At 44.7% G+C, this 23,376-nt stretch overlaps 1 protein-coding gene across 3 annotated transcripts in view; it reads right to left on the bottom strand.

Annotated features, from left to right (window-relative positions):
- The window catches only part of pik3r3b (phosphoinositide-3-kinase, regulatory subunit 3b (gamma)), a 309,052-nt gene that overhangs the window by 7,766 nt on the left and 277,910 nt on the right, over positions 1–23,376 (bottom strand). For 2 of the 3 annotated variants that reach the window (XM_021599716.3, XM_021599719.3), the window contains 8 exons: positions 15,972–16,086; positions 5,282–5,380; positions 4,167–4,347; positions 3,507–3,632; positions 3,090–3,232; positions 2,640–2,816; positions 1,669–1,743; positions 1,249–1,422 (listed from right to left, as the gene is read on the bottom strand). In XM_021599716.3, coding sequence (XP_021455391.1) covers positions 1,249–1,422; positions 1,669–1,743; positions 2,640–2,816; positions 3,090–3,232; positions 3,507–3,632; positions 4,167–4,347; positions 5,282–5,380; positions 15,972–16,086 — 1,090 coding nt within the window. Of the gene's footprint in view, positions 1–1,248; positions 1,423–1,668; positions 1,744–2,639; positions 2,817–3,089; positions 3,233–3,506; positions 3,633–4,166; positions 4,348–5,281; positions 5,381–15,971; positions 16,087–20,950; positions 21,103–23,376 lie in introns of those variants that run through there. The other variant, XM_021599717.3, reaches the window with a different exon arrangement.

Genomic DNA, 23,376 nt, shown 5'->3' with positions numbered 1-23,376 from the left:
AAGTTTCTCTGTAGAGATGGGAGAACCTTCCAGAAGGACAACCATCTCTGCAGCGCTCCACCAATCAGGCCTTTATGGTAGAGTGGCCAGATTGAAGTAAAAGACACATGACAGTCCGCTTGGAGTTTGCCAAAGGGCATCTAAAGGACACTCAGACCATGAGAAACAAGATTCTCTGGTCTGATGAAATCAAGATTGAACTCTTGGGCCTGAATGCCAAGCATCACGTCTGGAGGAAAGCTGGCACCATCCCTACCGTGAAGCATGGTGGTGGCAGCATCATGCTGTGTGGATGTTTTTCAGCGGCAGGGGCTGGGAGACTAGTCAGGATCGAGGGAAAGATGAACGGAGCAAAGTACAGAGTGATCCTTAATGAAAACCTGCTCCAGAGCTCTCAGGACCTCAGTCTGGCAAAGGTCACCTTCCAATAGGACAACGACCCTAAGCACACAGCCAAGAAGTGGCTTCGGGACTTGTCTCTGACTGTCCTTGAGTGACCCAGCCAGAGCCTAGACTTGAACCCGATCTAATATCTCTGGAGAGACCTGAAAATAGCTGTGCAGCAGCGCTCCCCGTTCAACCTGACAGAGCTTGAGACGATCTGCAGAGAAGAATGGGAGAAACTCCTCAAGAAGACTCATGGCTGTAATCACTGCCAAAGGTGCTTCAACAAAGTACTGAGTAAAGGGTCTGAGTACTTATGTAAATGTCATATTTCGGTTTTGTTTGATTTGTCATTATGGGGTATTTTTATATTTAATCTATTTTAGAATAAGTCTCTAACGTAAAAAAAAAAATGTGGAAAAGGGGAAGGGATCTTAATATTTTCCAACGGCACTGTATAAGAGCAGTTTTTGACACACTCACAGAGGATTTTTGAACTGCCACAATTTAGCAAAACTTACCATGGCATATCATCATCGCAGAGACTCAATCAGTAGTACATATTGAGAGACTGACACTATGGAGCAGGCTTATCTTATTGAGAGTATATACTTGAGTACTTACACTACGGAGCATGCTTATCTTATTGATAGTATATACTTGAGTACTTACACTACGGATCATGCTTATCTTATTCATAGTATATACTTGAGTACTTACACTACGGAGAATGCTTATCTTATTGATAGAATATACTTGAGTACTTACACTACGGAGCAGGCTTATCTTATTGATAGAATATACTTGAGTACTTACACTACGGAGCAGGCTTATCTTATTGATAGAATATACTTGAGTACTTACACTACGGAGCATGCGTAGCAGCCCTTCTTGCTGCTCTCCCTGATGAGGAAGGCGCCGTCAGGTTTGCCTAGTAGAAGGTCTTCAGACTGGGTTCTGTTCAGGTCTCCTACAAACCAGCTCTTCTCATCATAGTGGGGCAGGTTTTCATCCTCCTCCGTACTCACAAAGTACCCTCTACACACACAGGAGACAGGGGAGAGAGATAAGCAGAGGGTCTAGCGGAGATTCATTTTAGATGATTAATATATGGTGGAGCCAACATATGAAATGAGGACGATTTACACAAATCTATATCCCTCAAACATGAGTATAGTGAAAAGACTATAGTGAATGAGCCAATGTGAAGTCTATTGCTCCAAGATGTCCATGGTACAGATAAGAGTGAGCCTTGCAGTGCGAGGCAGTGCTCTGAACACTTACTCATCTGTGTTCTCGTTCTTGATCCCCAGCCAGTCGTTAATTCGTTTCTGTCGCACTCCTTTGTGATTGAGCCAGCTGGGGTGAAGAAAGAAAGAAAGAAAGAAAGAAAGAAAGAAAGAAAGAAAGAAAAAGAAAGAAAGAAAGGAGAGAGAGAGAGAGAGAGAGAGAGAGAGAGAGAGAGAGAGAGAGAAAATTAAAGAAAGTTAAAGCCCTTCTGTCATTATGCGCATCGTTCCTCCATTGAACAGGACAGACAACAAAAGGTATTGAATTAATAGCACTCGCACAACCCTTCTGAATGAATCTGTGTATAGAAACGCGGCAGACCTGATAATGCTATTCTCCCCAGGCAGCCCAGGGACTTCCCTATAAAGAGCCTGCCTTTAGCTCAGATGATACACAAACTTGTAATACAGCCTAGTGTAGCTTAGTCGTTCGGCAGGTAGCCTAGTGGTTAGGGCGTTACGCCAGTAACTGAAAGGTCGCTAGATCAAATCCCCAAAATGACAAGGTAAAAATCTGTCATTCTGCCCCTGAACAAGGCAGTTAACCCACTGTTCCTAGGCTGTCATTGTAAATAATAATTTGTTCTTAACTGACTTGCCTAGTTAAATAAATACAAATATGGCAGTTCTCCAGTTAACCCGGTATGAACTCCTTGCAGTCTGGGTTACTTACACAAGGTATGTGTCCCTACTATACACCTACAAGGTTAACTCTTTCCTCCATCATATATTACTTACCCAAGACACTGGTGTTACTCTGTTAACCCTTTCCTGTATGGGTTACTACTTACACAAGGTCCCTACTATACACCTACAGGGTTAACTCTTTCCTCCATCATATATTACTTACCCAAGACACTGGTGTTACTCTGTTAACCCTTTCCTGTATGGGTTACTACTTACACAAGGTACTGGTCCTATACGATAACTGCATCTGAACCCTTTCCTGTATGGGTTACTACTTACACAAGGTACTGGTCCCTGATCTTGCGGAGCTGGATGAGGTCAGGTTTGAGGCTGTTCATCTTCTTGTCCGTCTCTCGGTTGTCCAGCGCCTGGGTCTTCAGGTCCTGCTCCAGACGAATCTTACTGTCGTGGATCTCCCCTAGACGAGACTTAAGCTTCTCATAGTTCATCATGATCCTGTAGGACAGAGAGGGAGCGGAGGGTGAGAGGGGGCGGATGGGTCAGGACACTGCATACTGTATGTGTACTAGTGCACTACTATTACCATTATTCATCACTATTCCCATCAACCCCACAACCTAACATTATGTTCAACACTTAAGGTCCATCTAGACACCACATTCTCTGATGTACACAAACATGACTTTGCCTGATGACAAAGAGAGTGTGTTCCAATTGGAGCAGGTCTGAGCCGATAAAAAAAGAAAGAAAAGAAAAGCCCCTGAATACCTCTCGATCTCCTTGTCGTTGCCCTCCCGGCGGAAGCGCTCGATGTACTCTTTGCTGTAGCGCTCCTGCGTGTGACACTGCTCCTCGAAGATCTTGATGGTCTCGTTGAAGGCCTCGATGGCCGTCCTCTTCATCTGAATCTCCTGAGAGGGTTATAACAAAGACACCGGGGCAATCAGTCCTCCATTCATCAGCCTGAAACCGGTGCAATCGTCCAATGAATAAAGTCTATTTGTCTCGTCTATTTGTCTCGATTTATCAGCCTGGCACAGTCATACACGATGACTACACAGTCATAAAATAGAACATAGTTGGTGTCAGCTAGCTACTGGGTCTGTATTGGGTTTGGCGATGCGGGTGCAGGGTAGGTGTGTGTGGTATGACGGGCTAACAGTAATAGTGTGTTGTGTACGGTACCTGTGAGGTCTTGGTGTATTCCTCATAAAGCCGGTCGTACTCCTTGCTCTTCTCCTGGTATTGATTGTGGTACTCCTGGAGTTTCTTCCCCACCGCGTCAATGTTGTCCTCTTTCACCAGCTGATCCTGAGAGGAAAGAAAGAGAATGAAAGGAAGAGAGAGCACACATTAGAGGGAGATACATTGATATGAAGTGCAGAGAGCGAGCGGAAGAGAGAGAGAGGAGGAACAGGAGTTGGGAATTAGCCTGTCTGATTATGCTTACAGAGGGAGGCTTCCTGATTAATTCATGACCCATGATGCCTTTCTCTAGGTGCAAAGGGGGGGGGGGGGGGGGGTGAATTCTCCACGCTAAGGCTTTTGAGTAATGACTGGCTGAGCACGGGAACCACGAGAGAGAGAGAGAGAGAGAGAGAGAGAGAGAGAGAAGAATAGGCAGGGTTATATTTCACCATGCTGTGAATCCTGCTGTATAGGCACTTTGCTTGGGAAGGAAGGGAACAATCCCCAGCACTACTCATTAGATTGACTGGGGATGCACAGGAGAGGAGGAGGAGAAGAGCAGGGAGAGGAGGAAGATAGTTCCCGAAGAGAAAGAGAGTAAAGGATGAGGACAGTGAGAAGAAAAAGAGGGTGGAAAAAGTGTGTGTGTGTGCCTACCTGCTGGTAGCGTGAGATGGGGTACATGAGTTTGACGTCTAGCTTGGTGTTGTACTGGGCCAGAGACTCATGTCTGTAGTGACTAATCAGCTCCACCACAGAACCAAATGTCAGGGGGTCGGAGAAACCATACTTCCCATCCCGGTGGTAGATTTTGATCAACTTGTTGTTCCCCCCTTTCCTACAAAGAAGAAAACGACAGAGAGAGGATGCATGTATGAAAGAGGGCTTTCTAGAACCATTTGGACTCCTGTAAATTCATTAAAAGAATATACATTTTAATAATACCTTTAACGACTACTACCTCATAAAAAAAACTTCCTCTATACATAAACTCTTGAGTGAAGTGTCCGATGCCTTACCTCACTGTTAGTGTGTAGTGTGGTAACCTACCTCACTGTTAGTGTGAGGTGTGGTAACTTACATCACTGTTAGTGTGCAGTGTGGTAGCCTACCTCACTGTTAGTGTGAGGTGTGGTAACCTACCTCACTGTTAGTGTGTAGTGTGGTAACCTACCTCACTGTTAGTGTGAGGTGTGGTAACTTACCTCACTGTTAGTGTGCAGTGTGGTAGCCTACCTCACTGTTAGTGTGAGGTGAGGTAACCTACCTCACTGTTAGTGTGAGGTGTGGTAACCTACCTCACTGTTAGTGTGTAGTGTGGTAACCTACCTCACTGTTAGTGTGAGGTGTGGAAACCTACCTCACTGTTAGTGTGTAGTGTGGTAACCTACCTCACTGTTAGTGTGAGGTGTGGTAACCTACCTCACTGTTAGTGTGTAGTGTGGTAACCTACCTCACTGTTAGTGTGTAGTGTGGTAACCTACCTCACTGTTAGTGTGAGGTGTGGTAACCTACATCAGTGTTAGTGTGTAGTGTGGTGGTAACCTACCTCAGTGTTAGTGTGTAGTGTGGTGGTAACCTACCTCAGTGTTAGTGTGTAGTGTGGTAGCCTACCTCACTGTTAGTGTGAGGTGTGGTAACCTACATCAGTGTTAGTGTGTAGTGTGGTGGTAACCTACCTCAGTGTTAGTGTGTAGTGTGGTAGCCTACCTCACTGTTAGTGTGTAGTGTGGTAGCATACCTCACTGTTAGTGTGTAGTGTGGTAACCTACCTCAGTGTTAGTGTGTAGTCGCCCTGCATTTTAGTGGAGGCATCCCGAACCAAGAAGGTCCCATCAGGCATGTCTCTCAGCTTATCATTCACCTCTTCCCTGAAGAGAGGGATGGCGAGAGGGATGGAGAGGGGGAAGATAAGGGGATGGATAGAGAGAAGAGAGGGGGGAGAGAGAGAGAGAGGTTACACATCTGAGGCAGTGGCCAGATGACATTTACAAGAAAGGCTCAACTTTCCCAGTAGTTATGGCAGTGAATATACACTTTACCCTCCGTCCCTCCCTCACTTCCTCAACACATTGGTGTCCTTGAGACAGGAGAGACTGGCACACATTGTTGTGTGTGTGTGCGCGAACTGGCTGCAGGCAGAGGCATGTGTCCCACCTCTCAGCTGAAACCGTATGGACAGTGGAGACATGTTGGGATGGTTTACCTTAAAAACGACACACACACACACACACACATATCCTAAATGGCTCCAGTCTGTATCCCAGACAGGCTTTAGGGGCTTTCCTGTCTGTCTGCAGAGCAGATTGCTCACCCTCCATCCCCTCTCCTCACCCTCCATCCCTCCCTCCCTCCGTCTGTCTGTCTGCCTATCGTTCTGTATGTCTGGGCCAGTGTGGGCAGTAAGCCTCGTCATGCTGAGAAATCAGCCTCCCACCTCCAGTCAGCTGACATCTCCATGGCCGTCTCTTGGACGCCGGGGGTTAACTTCAGCCTGCCGGAGCAGCTGGGGCCCTGTGTGTGTGTGTATGTGTGTAAAGGGGATGTGGGGCAGTGTGTGGAGTTTATTTGACATGACACAGCATTGCTGCCCCAGGCTTAGATGAAGAAGGGGGGGGTTCATTTACTGCCAAATTCCCTAAACCCTCTGCTAACTATGCACCCTTGGTAACTTTCGGTTTTGTGTGTTTGAGTGTGTGTGTGTGTGTGTGTGTGTGTGTGTGTGTGTGTGTGTGTGTGTGTGTGTGTGTGTGTGTGTGTGTGTGTGTGTGTGTGTGTGTGTGTGTGTGTGTGTGTGTGTGTGTGTGTGTGTGTGCGTGTGTTTGTGTGTAATGCATTGTAAACAGTGCGGCCATTAAATAATTTGAGTAATAAGAGCATGAAACACAACCCAAACAAGCCAGAGAGACACTGACTGACGACTAGATTGGGCCATGCAAATTAACCAGATTTTCTTTAAAAATCATATATAAAGTTGAAGCCGGAGGTTTACATACACCTTGGCCAAATACATTTAAACTCAGCTTTTCACAATTCCTGACATTCAATACTAGTAAACATTCCCTGTCTTAGGTCAGTTAGGATCACCACTTTATTTTATGAATGTGAAATGTCAGAATAATAGTAGAGAAAGCTATTTATCTCTGCTTTTATTTCTTCCATCACATTCCCAGTGGGTCAGAAGTTGACATACACTCAATTAGTATTTGGTAGCATTGCCTTCAAATTGTTTAACTTGGGTCAAATGCTTCGGGTAGCCATCCACAAGCTTCCCACAATAAGTGGGGGAATTTTGGCCCATTCCTCCTGACAGAGCTGGTGTAACTGAGTCAGGTTTGCAGGCCTCCCATGCTTGCACATGCTTTTTCAGTTCTGCCCACAAATGTTCTATAGGATTGAGGTCAGGGCTTTGTGATGGCCAATCCAATACCTTGACTTTGTTGTCCTTATGCCATTTTGCCACAACTTTGGAAGTATGTTTGGGGGCATTGTCCACTTAGAAGACACATTTGCGACCATGCTTTAACTTCCTGACTGATGTCTTGAGGTGTTGCTTCAATATATCCACATAATTTCCCTTCCTCATGACGCCATCTATTTTGTGAAGTGCACCAGTCCCTCCTGCAGCAAAGCACCCCCACAACATGATGCTGCCACCCCCATGCTTCACGGTTGGGATGATGTTCTTCGGCTTGCAAGCCTCCCCCTTTTCCCTCCAAACATAATGATGGTCATTATGGCCAAACAGTTCTATGTTTGTTTCATCAGACAAGAGGACATTTCTCCAAAAAGTACAATCTTTGTCCCCATGTGCAGTTCCAAACCGTAGTCTGTTTTTTTATGGCGGTTTTGGAGCAGTGGCTTCTTCCTTACTGAGCGGCCTTTGAGGTTATGTCGATATAGGACTCGTTTTACTGTGGATATAGATACTTTTGCACCTTTTTCCTTCAGCATCTTCCTGAGGTCGTTTGCTGTTGTTCTGGGATTGATTTGCACTTTTTGCACCAAAGTACGTTCATCTCTTAGGAGACAGAACGCATCTCCTTCTGAGCGGTATGACGGCTGCGTGGTCCCATGGCGTTTATACTTGGTTGTACAGATGAACATGGTACCTTCAGGCGTTTTGAAAATTGCTCCCAAGGATGAACCAGACTTGTGGAGGTCTATAATTTTTTTTATGAGGTCTTGGCTGATTTCTTTTGATTTTCCCATGATGTCAAGCAAAGAGGCACTGAGTTTGAAGGTAGGCCTTGAAATACATCCACAGGTACACCTCCAATTGACTCAAATGATGTCAATTAGCCAATCAGAAGCTTCTATAGCCATGCCATCATTTTCTGGAATTTTCCAAGTTGTTTGGAAGGAGTTGAAAGTCAGTGTTGCCCAGCAACAGCCCCAAAACATCACTGCTCTAGAGGAGATCTGCATGGAGAAATGGGACAAAATACCAGCAACAGTGTGTGAAAACCTTGTGAAGACTTACAGAAAATGTTTGACCTCTGTCATTGCCAACAAAGGGTATATAAAGTATTGAGATAAACTTTTGTTATTGACCAAATACTTATTTTCCACCATCATTTGCAAATAAATTCATTAAAAATACTACAATGTGATTTTCTGGATTTTTTTTCTCATTTTGTCTGTCATAGTTCAAGTGTACCTATGATGAAAATTACAGGCCTCTCTCATCTTTTTAAGCAAGAGAACTTGCACAATTGGTGGCTGACTTAATACTTTTTTGCCCCACTGTATATGTTAACTTTCTGTAGGCAGCTCTGCTCTAGTCCATCTACGTTTCACACTACAGTCCCACTCAGACAGGTCTGTGTGTGTGTGTGTGTGTGTGTGTGTGTGTGTGTGTGTGTGTGTGTGTGTGTGTGTGTGTGTGTCAGTCTGTAAGTGTGTCTACGCGCGAGCGTGTGTGTGCAGCTTCAGCCTCCGATGTGTGTCAGCTTTGGCTGGTGGTGGTAAGCTAAGCTGCACTTTACACATGGTGTAGATGAAACAGGGGGCCAAGTAAAGCCAGTCACTAAGCAGGCCTGTAAGCTGCTAAAACCTGCCTGGCTGGGAGACTCTGCTCTATAGGCATAGTGTGGTCTGGAGACACACAGACAGACTGCTCGACTGGAGAATTAGGTTCAGTTTAAAGGCCCAGTGCTGTCAAAAATGGGATTTACCTGTGCTTCATATTCGTATATTTGTGAAAATTATGATAATGCCCTTTTTGGTGTGAGAGCTGTTTGAGAAGACCACCTGAAATTTCAGCCTGTCTTCGAGTTTTGGCCTGCCTGGTGGCATCACCAGGTGGTAAATTAGTTTATATACCAATAAGAAAGAGTTCCAAACCTTTCTGCCAATAACAACTAGTTTTCAGTTTCTCCTCCCCACTCAGGCCCCTCCCAGAGAGTCCGAGCAAAATTCTTGCTTGAGAAATTGCTCTTCGGTAAGCTATTTTTGTTTCTTTTTGAACATTTGAATTGAAAACAGTCACAGTAAGGTACTTAACATTTACCCAGAAATGGTTTAATATTGAGATAAAAAAAACTGCTGCATTGGACCTTTCAAAGGTTCTTCCTTCTAACATCCTCTCTAACCCTTGCCACCAAGCCATACTGTACAGTACATATCACAGTTAATATAAGACAGCCGAGAGAGAGAGAAAGAGAATTGTGAAAAAGCAGCAGGCTTGAAATGAAAGGGACTTCCGTGATCATGAGAGTGGCTTGAGTATTGACTTATGTGATCCCATGACTCGACTCAAGGCACCTTCTCGCCAAACAAACTCAGATATGCACTATACCAACACACAAGACAAACAGGGACCTTCGCACACACACCGCACCACCCACCCCACCTGACTTGCGCTAGTTAGTTAAACTTGTTGCTGCCATAGTTGACCTATCGTACCATCTGGTAGTGGCCCATCTCGACTGCATGCCTGTAAGAGTCTGCTGACTTCCACAGGCTTCAAACTTCCTTTTAAGAGGCACAGAAAGCAGCAGTTGACGACTCCATTGTCGACACTGATTAAATCAGTAGACCTATATCAATTTGAAAATACCATATAATACCATCTTTTATCCTATTTTAGACCAGAGTGAGTCTCTCTTCATTAGCCTACCTTTTTGTTCCTGCAGTGAAGAGGATTCACCATCGTCATCAAAGGTTTTCGTAATTATTCTGCAGGTTAATTGGCAAAAAGCCTGCCAGTATGCAATTAAAGGAGCCAAATGAACAGCTCTCTTACCGATGCAATTTGGTAGGCTTCTAACGAGTCACTCATTTTAACGTCACTGAAGTCCATCAGTAACCAGCTTAATTAGCCACTTAGCTAGCTAAAGTAGCAAGGCTAATTGAGGCTATTTTGAGGCACCCTTGTCTGCAACAACTCCATTCATATGAAACAACAGCCTCTCTGTTGGTTGATCATTGTAGCCTACTCCTCATTTAGCCAACTTAAATTCCATCATTTCAGATTAGAAAACTCCCACTTCACTTGCTACCCATGGAGCCTAAAACTGTTGTTTTATAAACATGTTTTATGTAGTAGGCTATGTAGCAATGCCACATTGATAATAACATTTTAGACAAAGCATTTTTCTTACAAATGAATGCACTCCTAGTCATTTGGGGCAGCAGGTAGCCTAGTGGTTAGAGCTTTGGGCCAGTAACCGAAAGGTTTCCAAATCGAATCCCTGAGCTGACATGGTACAAATCTGTTGTTCTGCCCCTGAACGAGGCAGTTAACCCAATGTTCATAAGCCGTCATTGTAAATAATAATTTGTTCTTAACTGACTTGCCTAGTTAAATAAAGGTTAAATAAAAATAATCGAATACTAAAGTCCGTTTGGATATTTGAATAACCGTGCCCCTCCCTAGTCTAATTGCCCCCTTCTCTGCTCCTAACAGAGAGTAACACATGACAGATCCAACTGAAACATAGCCTACCAGTATTCAAACTCTCTTTTATTTATTTATTTATTTCATCTTTATTTAACCAGGTTGGCCAGTTGAGAACAAGATCTCATTTACAACTGCGACCTGGCGAAGATAAAGCAAAGCAGTGCCTTAAAAACAAAGAGTTACACATAAACATTTGTACAGTCAATAACACAATAGAAACATCTATGTACAGTGTGTGTAAATGTAGAAGATTAGGGAGGTAAAGGCAATAAATAGGCCATAGAGGTGAAAAAAATTACAATTTAGCATTAACACTGGAGTGATAGATGTGCAGATGATGATGTGCAAGTCGAGATACTGGGGTGCAAAAGAGCACGAAGATAAATAATAATATGGGGATGAGGTAGTTGGGTGTGCTATTTACAGACTGGCTGAATACAGGTACATTGATCAGTAAGCTGCTCTGACAGCTGATACTTAAAGTTAGAGAGGACGATATAAGTCTCCAGCTTCAGTGATTTTTGCAATTCGTTCCAGTCATTGGTAGCAGAGAACTGGAAGGAAAGGTGGCCAAATGACGTGTTGGCTTTGGGGATGACCAGTGAAATATACCTGCTGGAGTGCGTGCTACGGGTGGGCGTTGCTATGGTGACCAGTGAGCTGAGATAAGGCTGGGCTTTACCTAGCAAAGACTTATAGATGACCTGGAGCCAGTGAGTTTGGCGACGAATATGTAGCGAGGGCCAGCCAATGAGAGCATACAGGTCGCAGTGGTGGGTAGTATATGGGGCTTTGGTAACAAAACGGATGGCACTGTGATAGACTACATCCAGTTTGCTGAGTAGAGTGTTGGAGGCTATTTTGTAAATTGCCGAAGTCAAGAATCGGTAGGATAGTCAGTTTTACGAGGGTATGTTTGGTAGCATGAGTGAAGGAGGCTTAGTTGCGAAATAGGAAGCCGATTCTAGATTTAATTTCAGATTGGAGATGCTTAATGTGAGTCTGGAAGGAGAGTTTACAGTCTAACCAGACACCTAGGTATTTGTAGTTGTCCACATATTCTAAGTCAGAACCGTCCAGAGTAGTGATGCTAGTCGGGCGGGTGAAGGCAGAAATCGGTTGAAGCATGCATTTAGTTTTACTAGCATTTAAAAGCAGTTGGAGGCCACGGAAGGAGTATTGTATGGCATTGAAGCTCGTTTGGAGGTTTGTTAACACAGTGTCCAAAGAAGGGCCAGATGTATACAGAATGGTGTTGTCTGCGTAGAAGTGGATCAGAGAATCACCAGAAGCAAGAGCGACATCATTGATATTTACAGAGAAAAGAGTCAGCCTGAGAATTTAACCCTGTGGCACCCCCATAGAGACTGCCAGAGGTCCGGACAACAGGCCCTCTGATTTGACATACTGAACTCTATCCGAGAAGTAGTTGGTAAACCAGGCAAGGCAGTCATTTGAAAAACCACCAATAAGAATGCGGTGATTGACAGAGTCGAATGCCTTGGCCAGGTCGATGAAGACGGCTGCACAGTACTGTCTTTTATCGATGGTGGTTATGATATCGTTTAGGACCTCTAGCGTGGCTGAGGTGCACCCATGACCAGCTCGGAAAACCAGATTGCTCACTGGAGAAGGTACGCTGGGATTCGAAATGGTCGGTGATTTGTTTGTGAACTTGGCTTCGAAGATTTTAGAAAGGTAAGGCAGGATGGATATAGGTTTATAACAGTTTGGGTCTAGAGTGTCTCCCCCTTTGAAGAAGGGGATGACCGCGGCAGCTTTCCAATCTTTGGGGATCTCAGGTGATACGAAAGAGAGGTTGAACAGGCTAGTAATAGCGATTGCAACAATTTCTGTGGATAATCTTAGAAAGAGAGGGTCCAGATTGTCTAGCCCAGCTGATTTGTAGGGATCCAGATTTTGCAGCTCTTTCAGAACATCAGCTGTCTGGATTTGGGTGAAGGAGAAGCGGGGGCAGGGGGTCAGGTTGCTGCAGGTGGTGCAGAGTTGTTGGCCAGGGTAGGGGTATCCAGGTGGAAAGCATGACCAGCCGTTGAAAAATGCTTATTGAAATAATTTATTATCGTAGATTTATCGGTGGTGACAGTGTTTCCTATCCTCAGTGCAGTGGGCAGGTGGGAGGAGGTGCTCTTATTCTCTATGGACTTTACAGTGTCCAAAACTTTTTGGAATTAGTGCTACAGGATGCACATTTCTGTTTGATAAAGCTAGCCTTAGCTTTCCTAATTGACTGTGTATATTGGTTCCTGACTTCCCTGAAAAGTTGTATATCACGGGGGAAATTCGATGCTAATTCAGAATGCCACAGGATGTTTTTGTGCTGGTCAATGGCAGTCAAGTCTGGGGTGAACCAAGGGCTATATCTGTTCTTAATTCTACATTTTTTGAACGGGCATGCTTATTTAAGATGGTCACTTTTTAAGAGCAACCAAGCATCCTCTACTGACGGGATGAGGTCAATATCCTTCCAGGATACCCGGGCCAGGTCGATTAGAAAGGCATGCTCGCTGAAGTGTTTTAGAGAGATTTTGACAGTGATGAGAGGTGGACGTTTGACCGCGGACCCATTACGGACGCAGGCAATAAGGCAGTGATCTCTGAGATCCTGGTTGAAGACAGCAGAGGTGTATTTAGAGGACAAATTGGTCCGGATGATATCTAAGAGGGTGCCTATGGTTACGGATTTAGGGTTGTACCTCATATGTTCCTTGATAATTTGTGTGAGATTGAGGGCATCTATCTTAGATTGTAGGATGGCCGGGGTGTTAAGCATATCCCAGTTAGGTCACCTAACAGTACACTCTGAAGATAGATGGAGGGTAATCAATTCACATATGGTGTCCAGGGCACAGCTGGGGATTTAGGGGGTTCTATAACAAGCGGGCAATGGAGAGAAACTTGTTTCTGGAAAGATTTTTAAAAGTTGAAACTCAAATTGTTTGGGCACAGACCTGGATAGTATGACAGAACTCTGCAGGCTAACTCCACCCCCTTTTGCAGTTCTATCTTGTCGGAAAATGTGGTAGTTTGGGATGGAAATTTCAGGATTTTTGTTGGCCTTCCTAAGCCAGGATTCAGACACGGCTAGGACATCAGGGTTGGTAGAGTGTGCTAAAGCAGTGAATAAAACAAACTTATGGAGGAGGGTTCTGATATTAACATGCATGAAACCAAGGCTTTTACAGTTACAGAAGTCAACAAATGAGAACGCCTGGGGAATGGGAGTGGTGCTGGGCATTTGCACCTCCCATATAATGTGAGTTAATTTGCACGTCTCATATAATGTGGTAACGATGTGTAGAAATCTGCACGGCATCTGTACCCAGTGGCCACTGCATGCAGAAGTGTGTGCATGGGGCTGGAGTATTTTCAGAGATACAAGTTCATGAAATTAGCTAGTTTGATGTGCACTTCGTTACATTTAAAATTAAAACATTGAAAAGTAAATCATAATATAAAATCCCCCAGTGTTTTCCACTAGCGTCAGCTGTTGACTATACAGCCGATTACAGACTCATTTTCAGCCGGCTACTTTGTCCACTTAAATTAACTACACTACTTTCCAATTCGCTAGTCCCAAAAAGTCTGCAGAGCCCTTTCCCAATAGAATGAAGAATATCCATCTTCTAGCAATCTATTGATAGGAGGACAGGCGCCTGTCATTCACAAAGTGAGAGATAACAGGTAAACACTGCTGTCTGCCCGCCTCTTTGTACCTGGGTGTGTGTGTGTTGTGTGCGCTGTGGTTGCAGTCAAATTTCTTCACACTGAGGGAGAGAACATGAATTTGCACCTCCCATATGTGAGTTAATTTGCACGTCTCATATAATGTGGTAACGATGTGTAGAAATCCACTTAGCCTATTGTTTTCTGGCACATTCATTTATTTTATTTTGCATGCAAGGTCTGACATTAACGATGGCCCGCTGGCACAGGGACAGTAAAAACACATGGGGCCAGAGGATTTCATCAGTAACTTTTCAGTGCATTCCAGTTCATGTACCTGCTCTGTCACTGTCTACCATTGAAAACTATTGAAGACCACACGCATAAATGTCAGGCTATTTGTATTTGAGCAATATGATTGGCCATTCATTCAAGCACCACTACACTCCCGCGAGTCACAACGTCTCGAGCACAGGAGCAGTACATGAGTTTGTGCCGTCACACAGCAAACGCGAGCGGTCCAGAGCAAAAAGGAAGCGCCCATCAATCTACTCGCTGAGCTTAATTATTTTATGGAAAGTGATTTACAAAATAAAACGTTCAATAGGGAACATACTAGCAATATACCTGCTCCTGTTGATAGTCTGCATAAGGAAAGCTACGAAAAGACACTTAGCATTCGTCTTGGCTAGCCATGGCGATGTCTCTTTTTTTTGTCTTAAAGGGGCAGCGTCCGATTTTCAAATCTTTTCAAAATGACATACTTTAGAAACAAAAAAGAATGCAATTAATACAATGCAATTCTAAAGAATAGAGTAATGACTTGCATTGCTAAATTATATTACATAGCTTTTTAATACATATCATAGTAACCAAATATAGCCGAATATAGACAAAAAGCATGCCAACCTATAGGCCCTGCATGACCCCAAATAATTTAAAAACTACACCATTTCCGGGCCAGTAGAAATTCAGTTCGGGCCAGTAGATTTTTGGCCAAATGGCCCAACCGTTTGCATTTTTGATATGAAGTCTATCAGGACTAGCCAGAATGTGACGTTGAAGTGAGTGACTCGTCAGTAGACTACCGAATTGCAAGATGAAACGCAAGCGAGAGACCTGTTCATTTGGCTCCCTAATTTGCATACTGGTAGGATTTTTTGGGGGCGATTAACTGCAGATAAATTATGAAAACATGTGATGAAGATGGTGAATCCTCCTCACTGCAAGGAACAACAGGTAGGCTAGTGGAGAGAGACTCACTCTGGTCTAAAATTTGATAAAATAAAATGGTTTTAAAAACTAATGATACTTAAATGGTATTTTCAAATTGATATAGGTCTACTGATTTAATCAAAGTGTTCACAATGGAGTAGTCAACTGCTGCTTTCTGTGCCTCTTAAAAGGAAGTTTGAAGCCTGTGGAAGTCAGCAGACTCTTACAGGATTATTTAAATGCCCAGGGCAGTCCAGTTTTGTTTTGCCTTTGTTTTATATCATATTGTACAACAGCTGATGAAACTAACACCGACTGCAAAAGTGTGAAACAATTGATACGGGTTATTTCCTGATAGTTGCTGTTTCAAAATACAATGTAGCATTAGAATATACCAGAGGCCACTAAAATAGAGCTTGTTCGGCAAAAATGTATTACCAACCCCCCCCCCCCACCCACACACACACACACACACACACACAGCCCAGGGGAGCCTGGCTAGCTATTTTTTTGGGGGGGGCTGGCTACTCAATGTGCTTGTGAAAAAACGCTGATCCCCTGAGCTGTCAGGGCACTTTCATAGGAGGGCTAAAGGGCAGCTGCTCGGGCACTGGTTGAGCCCTATTTGTGCATGTGCCTGGTGTGCGGAGTGCTACCTTGATATGTCTCCCCAGTACCATTCTGCTTCCTGTAGCGACCCCCCAGCCCCCTCCTTCACACCATTGCTGCTGCTCACTGGAGTCATGGGCTTGGCCGGCTTGGGAGGAAGAGCTGCAGAGAGATGGAAAAACAAAGAAGGGAATAGAGAAAGAGAGGGTTAAGGGCGAAACAAAAATACAAGTGGGCTTCGACATGTATGAGGCATACGGACATGACAGTGGACCTGAAGCTTGTAGGAAACAGTCTTCCCTTCCTGTCATTCCTCCTTTCTTCACCTCTACTTCATTCCTTCACCCCCCCCCCCACCTTCTCCTCCCTCCCATTCAGCATTGTGTTAATAATTGACCAAGAAGAGACCTCCCTCCACAGCATTTGGAATCTAGAGATTCTGTGAGAATACTAATTGGAGGATAAGTAGCAGGAAGCAGAGCTGGGCTGGCTAGATCCCACTCACCCCAGCTAACAGTAGAGAGAGGTGTACGTACACACACACACACATATACATACATACATACATACATACATACATACATACATACATACATAGACAGACAGATCTAGGCTGCTAGTAGAGGGACCTTGAGGGTCAGGGAGGGGTGAGATAGGAAGTAGAAGGTAGGGGCGAGACATGCCACATGCCAGGTGCAGCAGAGAAAAAAGTGTAATAACTTTGCTAGCTTTAGGGGAAAATAACCCTCACCCCCCTCCCTTTGCCTCCTCTAGCCCAACAGCGGCTACAGTGTTCATCTGCAAAACCCAAGCCAAGCATAACTAACCTGCCTCTGACCCAGACACCCTACTCAGCACCCACAACCACACACATAGACATAGACTTAGACACGCACACACACACGTGAGTATATGTGTATACACTCTTTAGTCAAGATAGTCACTGACTTTAGAGAATGCCCTTTCAGGGGTCTCCACTGGCTCTTTGGCGGGCCTCTAGAATGTTCTGTCCCTCTCTAGAACATTCAGGGCTGCTCTGCGAACCCACACACACCAGGGAGAGAAGACACAAGGTGACATCGTGACAGGCAGTCAGAGGAATCTCATAACTACACTACTAGGGGGTCGTCCAACCAGGCAACCAGGCCAGCCAGAGACAGACACCCAATCCCCCAGAGTCATCCAGGACACATTTATTGACATAACCATTTCTCAATGTCCCCATGATAGTCACATCACTCACTGTCTGTCCCCAAGCTCTACAGTAGCAGTTACAGAGAGTCACATGTACTGAGGGTATTACTACTGAACGAACTATGCATGACCGGGTGTCAATAAAGGGAATTGGAACATGTGACAGACATACAGCATAGGAAACAGTTGTTAGTAAAATAGGTTACAGTTGGAGCAGACTGAGTACAGTATTTACTTTGCACCGGCAGTACAGAGCTAGGGGAATATAAAACTGTGTCGCGGACACTAATGAAAACCAGTTCCTTCAGTTGGGTTGGCAGTTGGTCCACGTTGGTCCACGGGGGCACGCACACACACACACACACACACACATGCACACACAAGCAGGGTTGGGGAGTAATGGATTGCATGTAGTTATGTTAGCAGTAAAATCATAATATTGTAATCAGATTACAGATACTTAAAAAAAAAAATGGAGATGATTACTTAAAAATTCAGAAAGGATGTTTGCGCAAAAATGATTTGACATTCAAATCAGCATAAAAAAAGGCTTGATTTTTGATTTTTGTTTGTTCCACCTGAGGGAGTCAGACCACAAATCAAAGACCACTGTGATGACACACCAAATGCGTTTGATGGATCACGGGAAAAGAGCAGGAATAGGCTTTTATAGGCTACAGTCCAAGCTATGTCTTCCAATGGTGCCACTGTTGTCGGGAACCAAAAGTTATTCAACTTGAATAAAACACTCAGAGGTAAGGACATTTTACATTTTCATTTTAGTCATTTAGCAAAGGCTCTTTTTTATTATTTTTTATTATTATGTTTGGAGGAGCTACAACTCCCCCCCCTACTTTGCAGAGGCTCTTATCCAGAGCAAATTACAGAAAGAAGCCTTGTTCAAGGGCACATAGACAGAATTTTCAGCTAGTCAGCTTGGGGATTTGAACTAGCCCAACACCCTTAACCATTAGGCTACCTGCCGCACAAGAGCAGTGGCGTAGCCTATGGGTTCACAAATGTTCACAAATGTATATGTGTATTTAAAAGACGTTTACAATGCCTATCAATCATTGTTTTCGTGACCAGGGTGTATTCATTAAGGAAAACGTTTACCGTTTAAGAACCAAACAGAAAGAAACAGAGCAAATCGAATGTTTCGATTGGGCAAATTCAGGTAGGTCCCTCCTCGTTTCCTTCAGTTAGCTTCAGTTTAAGAAACGGCCATTCTGTTGCAAAATGTAATGAATGTTCACTCAGTGGACAGCCAGTAAGCTTATTAAATGCGCTCTTGCAACAGCTGCATAGTGCGGATCCCAGCCTATGGTGTAAAAGTTTGAGGGAGTTCGAGTTCGAGTTTGTTCGAGTTTGAGGGAGTTCGAGTTATAGGGAGTTCCTCCCTTCCTATATACAGTCAACAAGTTTCATTTAAGAAGACCACGGGGTGGGGCTTTCATTGCTCAATCGAATTTGTGCAATAACATAACTTTTGATAGTCTTAAACAGCTGCAAATTAGTGAGGTATCAGCATCAACAACACAAATAGTAGGCCTATAGCGAACGCAGCATATGGCATACATTTTTCACATGCACAAATAACTTTTTGGTAGTGCTCAAAGCATATTTTTTTTCCCCCAACTCAAAGCAATGACCCCAATCGTAAAATGCAGTATCGATTTATGGCCAGCTATGTAAACTCTAACATTGATTTGTCCTGCAATAGATGTCATTCAATTGGTAATATTCATTTTTGTCTTCTTCTAATGCCTCTTAAGCAGATTGATGTTTATTGGGATGAGTCTTGTCCTTGAGGCAGAACTGAGTGATTTACGCCAGACGGGCCAGCTGCAAAGTCAAAATTAGCTATATTGTAAAAATGTATGAAAACAGAAATGAGCTTTTTGGTCTTCATTTAAGGTTACGGTATGTATTAGGGTTAGCAGTGTGGTTAAGGTTAGGGTTAAGTTTAAAATCAGATTTTATGACTTTGTGGCTGTGCTAGCTAGTTACCACTCTGCACAGCTGACTCCAGAACAAGATTCATGACGAAATAAAAACGAACATGCACTAATCTAAAAGTAACTGAAAGTAATCCGATTACATTACTGAGTTTGGGTAATCCAAAATAAATGTTAATGATTACAATTGTGGACTGGTAAATAGTAACCGTAACGGATTACATTTGGAAAGTAACCTACCCAGCCCTGCGCCACACACACGCGCACACGGACGGTGAGCCAGCCAGGCAGCCCAGGAGACCGAGCTCCCTCTCCTCTTCCCTGTGGGGTGAGCCATCTCCACCAGTGAGAAAGAGCCAGGGGCGGACCTGCCTGCCTAACTCTCCTCCCCTCCTCCTCCTTTCTTTCCTCTCCTGTCCTCCCTCTCCTTGCAGGTGCACACACACTGCTTTCACTCTCTCTCTCTCACAGCACACAGGGGAAAGAGCCAGGAAGCCACAGGAGGAAGAGAGCAGAATTGGGGCCAAGTGAAAATGAAAGCCCTGACTAGCTCACAACCTCCACCCCCCTCCCCTTCCAGGACCTGTGTGTGTGTGTGTGTGTGTGTGTGTGTGTGTGTGTGTGTGTGTGTGTGTGTGTGTGTGTGTGTGTGTGTGTGTGTGTGTGTGTGTGTGTGTGTGTGTATTCATCCCCACTTTATCATTAACAGATTCCTTTTACAGATGACTGGCTGAAAAATCTGTCCTGCACCCTTCACCCTCAGTGGAGCCCCCAATCCATGACACATACAACAGCTCGATCAGAGCCAGTTCCAAAGAGCACATTATGCAGCTTGCATAGGACACTGGGTCAAGCCTCAGGCACAACTCTCTCTCTCTCTCTGTGTGTGTGTGTGTGTGTGTGTGTGTCTGTGTGTCTGTGTGTCTGTGTGTCTGTGTGTCTGTGTGTGTGTGTGTGTGTGTGTGTGTGTGTGTGTGTGTGTGTGTGTGTGTGTGTGTGTGTGTGTGTGTCTGTGTGTGTCTGTGTGTGTCTGTGTGTGGCAGCTGTTGGGTCCAGAAGCAGGAGCATGTTAACCAGAGTGTGTTGGGCGCCAGCAGAGTGGTATTAACACTGCCGCCCCACAGCAACCCTTCACACACGCACGCACCACACACACACACCTCAGTGAAATGTTGATGACTGTCTGAGAACTTTAAGTAAAACCATAAATAAGTCAAATCATAATTGACAAGTAAAATAAACAGACATTTGCACCATTGTGCAAAAGTGCAAAGTTACTGAATAGAACATGGAATAAAAGTAGCAGAACAAAGTACAATCCAATCCAAACTTCATTATTTATTTTTTGGGGAGGGTGTAAGCCCCAGAGTGTGTAAGCGGAGCAGAGGGTCTTTTACACACACACACACACACACACACACACACACACACACACACACACACCCACACACACAGGGGGACAAAGACCCTCAGGAATGAACACACACACAGTGTATACATCAGTCTGTCTTTTAAGTTGTTCAACACATGTAGTCCTGCAGATGCAGTCCACACGGCCAGCCTGCCAGCCAGCCAGCCTACCCCCGGGCCCCTCAATCCTGTCACACACACATAAGCCCTCATTCCAGTCCTGTCCAGTCGCAGTCGGCACTTTGCTTCACACACACACACACGTACACAAACATGGACCCACATATACACACACACACCCACAGACAGAAGCACAAACACAAAGGGATGCGGGCCAACTGACAAGAAAAGAAAGAAAGGGGAGGAGGACTGAGAGAAAGAAAGAAAGAAAGAAAGAAAGAAAGAAAGAAAGAAAGAAAGAAAGAAAGGAGAAAAAAGGAAAGAAAGCTGGTGTTGGGTCTTACTGTCTTCCTCTAGTGGGGTAGGTGTGAGCTGCATTAGTCCTGTCAGCTGTCTGTTCCTTTCCCTTTCTCTGTGTGTCTGTCCGTCAGTCCCTCTCCTCTCTCTCTCTGTTCTATCTCTCTTTCCTCCTCTGTCAGACTGGCGCTGCGAAACAAGCCCTGATCCTAAAATCAGACAGCTAGCTAATCTCTGAATGGAGACCTGATTTGGCCAATAAGAGCACAGCAGGGGGGTAGGGGTGGACCCTGAGAGAGTGGGGGGAGCAGCAGAGAGAGAAAGAGAGAGCAAGAGAGACATAGACAGAGAGAGAGAGAGTTACACCCTCAGAGTATATAAATTATGTCAGGGACATGTTGAGGAAGAGAAAGAGAGAAAAAGAGAGAGGGTCAGGGAGAATGAGAGGGGTTCAGGAAGAGAAAGAGCACACACAGCGTGTAAGGCCTCACTAAACCAGACACACACACACACACAAACGAGGGATGTGACAGATGGGCAATTTAAAAAAAGTTTCAACAGCTCTTTTTTCCATTAAAACTATAAGAAAGATGCATAAAACGTTCCCTTTCAGACGGTTGAGCATTGCGCCTGTACTACCATGACTGTACCTCAATTACACCTCGCAAAGTATTTCCATACAGGACTCCGCTGCTGTCGCTCGCCTTCCGTTGCCATTTTTCCAACAGTTAACGACGATGACGTAGTGGTAGAGAGTTGACTCCAAAGTAATTGATTCCCCGACTACTCGCACGTTGACTACCGTCACCGAATCGAGGGCTAAGATTAGATTCTGCTTGGAATCGAGTACTAAGACTCAGTATTTTCGAAAAGTAAAAGACTGATTAGTTGATGTACTTCCAAGAACACAAACACATCTTTCATGGCGAGCTAGCGAGGGACGGGGAGAGAGGGGGAAGGGGCACAGTACAGGCAGGTCGGCCACCAGGCAGACAGTCAGAACTGTTTTCTAGGCCTGTATATCGCAATGGAATGCAGTATCTCGCAATTTCTTGGCTTGCAATGTCCCGGAACTTTAGAAAAGCAGGACCTACCATCAATGAATAGGCTAGGATATTCTACACGCAACAGACCGAAGACTGAACACACTAACATCGTTAGCGAAGAGAAAGAGGAGGGGTGTAATCATTAGTCCAAACAGTTGCGAAACGAAACGTTTCGATTGGACAAATTCTGGTAGGCCCCTCCCCGTTTCATTCCATTTGCTTCCGTTTAACAAACGTTTTGCATCATAATCGGTGTAATGAATACGCCCCCAGGCGAGGCAGTGCGAGGGAGAGAGAGGAGAGCGCAGGGCAGAAAAAAACATGGCGCGCATCTTGGTAATCTGTCTTGCATGCCTCGCAAATCCACCTAAAGTTCACCTCTCCCTCTCTTGTTTTATTTAAATTACACAACTTTCCACGTACCTTTATAGCCCATCATCCAGTTAGGCCAAAATGCGGGAAATAATGTTTTGTGATCGGTTTGGGATTTTTCCTAAAGTTAAGGATCCCAATGTCATTTTTATGTTTATGTATACGCCCCCCCCCCACCCCCCCCCCCACCCCCACCCCCCTCCTCCTCCCACACCCTGTGGCCAAAGCTGTGTCTGAATGGGAAAAGACAGGCACATTCTGCTCTCAGCCCAGTTTCCACAAGTCAGGCCTGACCAAGCTGAACACTTCGAACTCCAGTACTATTTATACATGTGAGGAGAGAAAGGGAGAGCGAAACAGAGTCAGAGAGACAGAAGGAGAATAGAGTGAAAGAAAGAGATTTGGGAGGGAGAGAGAGAGATGGGAGAAAAATGTTTATACTTAACAGATGTATGTGTTCTGGGGCTCTTCCCAGCCTAACATGTGTCCAACATGAATCTCAGAATAGAATAGAAGGCAGAAAGAGAGAGAGAAAAAGAGAGGGGAGGGGGGGATTGGGAAGAGAGACACATTATGAATCCTTAGCCCTGCTGCATCTCTCCACGGCAGACAGAATGAGACAGAAAGGTTGCGTCTACACTTGACACTTACATGCAGCTTCTGCTGTCAGAATACGAAGACGGGTCGAGAAGCACGAAAGTCACTTTGAGGTCGGATTGTGTTCAGATCTGGCTGACCACTTCGCCGATGTGGTCAGGGATGCATTGGGTGCAGATTTCTGAAAGCGACCAGGCTACCGAAAGCGCATACAGTGGCAGGCGCCATCAGTACTCCTCCCACAAGTCTCCAGAAAATGTGTGTTTTAGGTCCGAGAGGCACCTTTTCATTATGACATTGGAGGAAACACCTTCCTAGCGTGTGAGGAACGTGTTTGCTGGATTCATGAATGTTAGCCAGCTAGCTAGTATTTCTAAGGAAAACTTTTTTTTTGGGGGGGGGGGGCTAGAGTTATGCTAACCCGTTTGCAATCCCTTTAACCTTGCTTGCTAGCTTGC

The sequence above is a fragment of the Oncorhynchus mykiss genome, chromosome 4 (assembly GCF_057628025.1).
Source record: "Oncorhynchus mykiss isolate SJ-2025 chromosome 4, ASM5762802v1, whole genome shotgun sequence".
NCBI classification, from domain to species: domain Eukaryota; kingdom Metazoa; phylum Chordata; class Actinopteri; order Salmoniformes; family Salmonidae; genus Oncorhynchus; species Oncorhynchus mykiss.
This window is presented reverse-complemented; position numbering and strand designations above follow the sequence as displayed.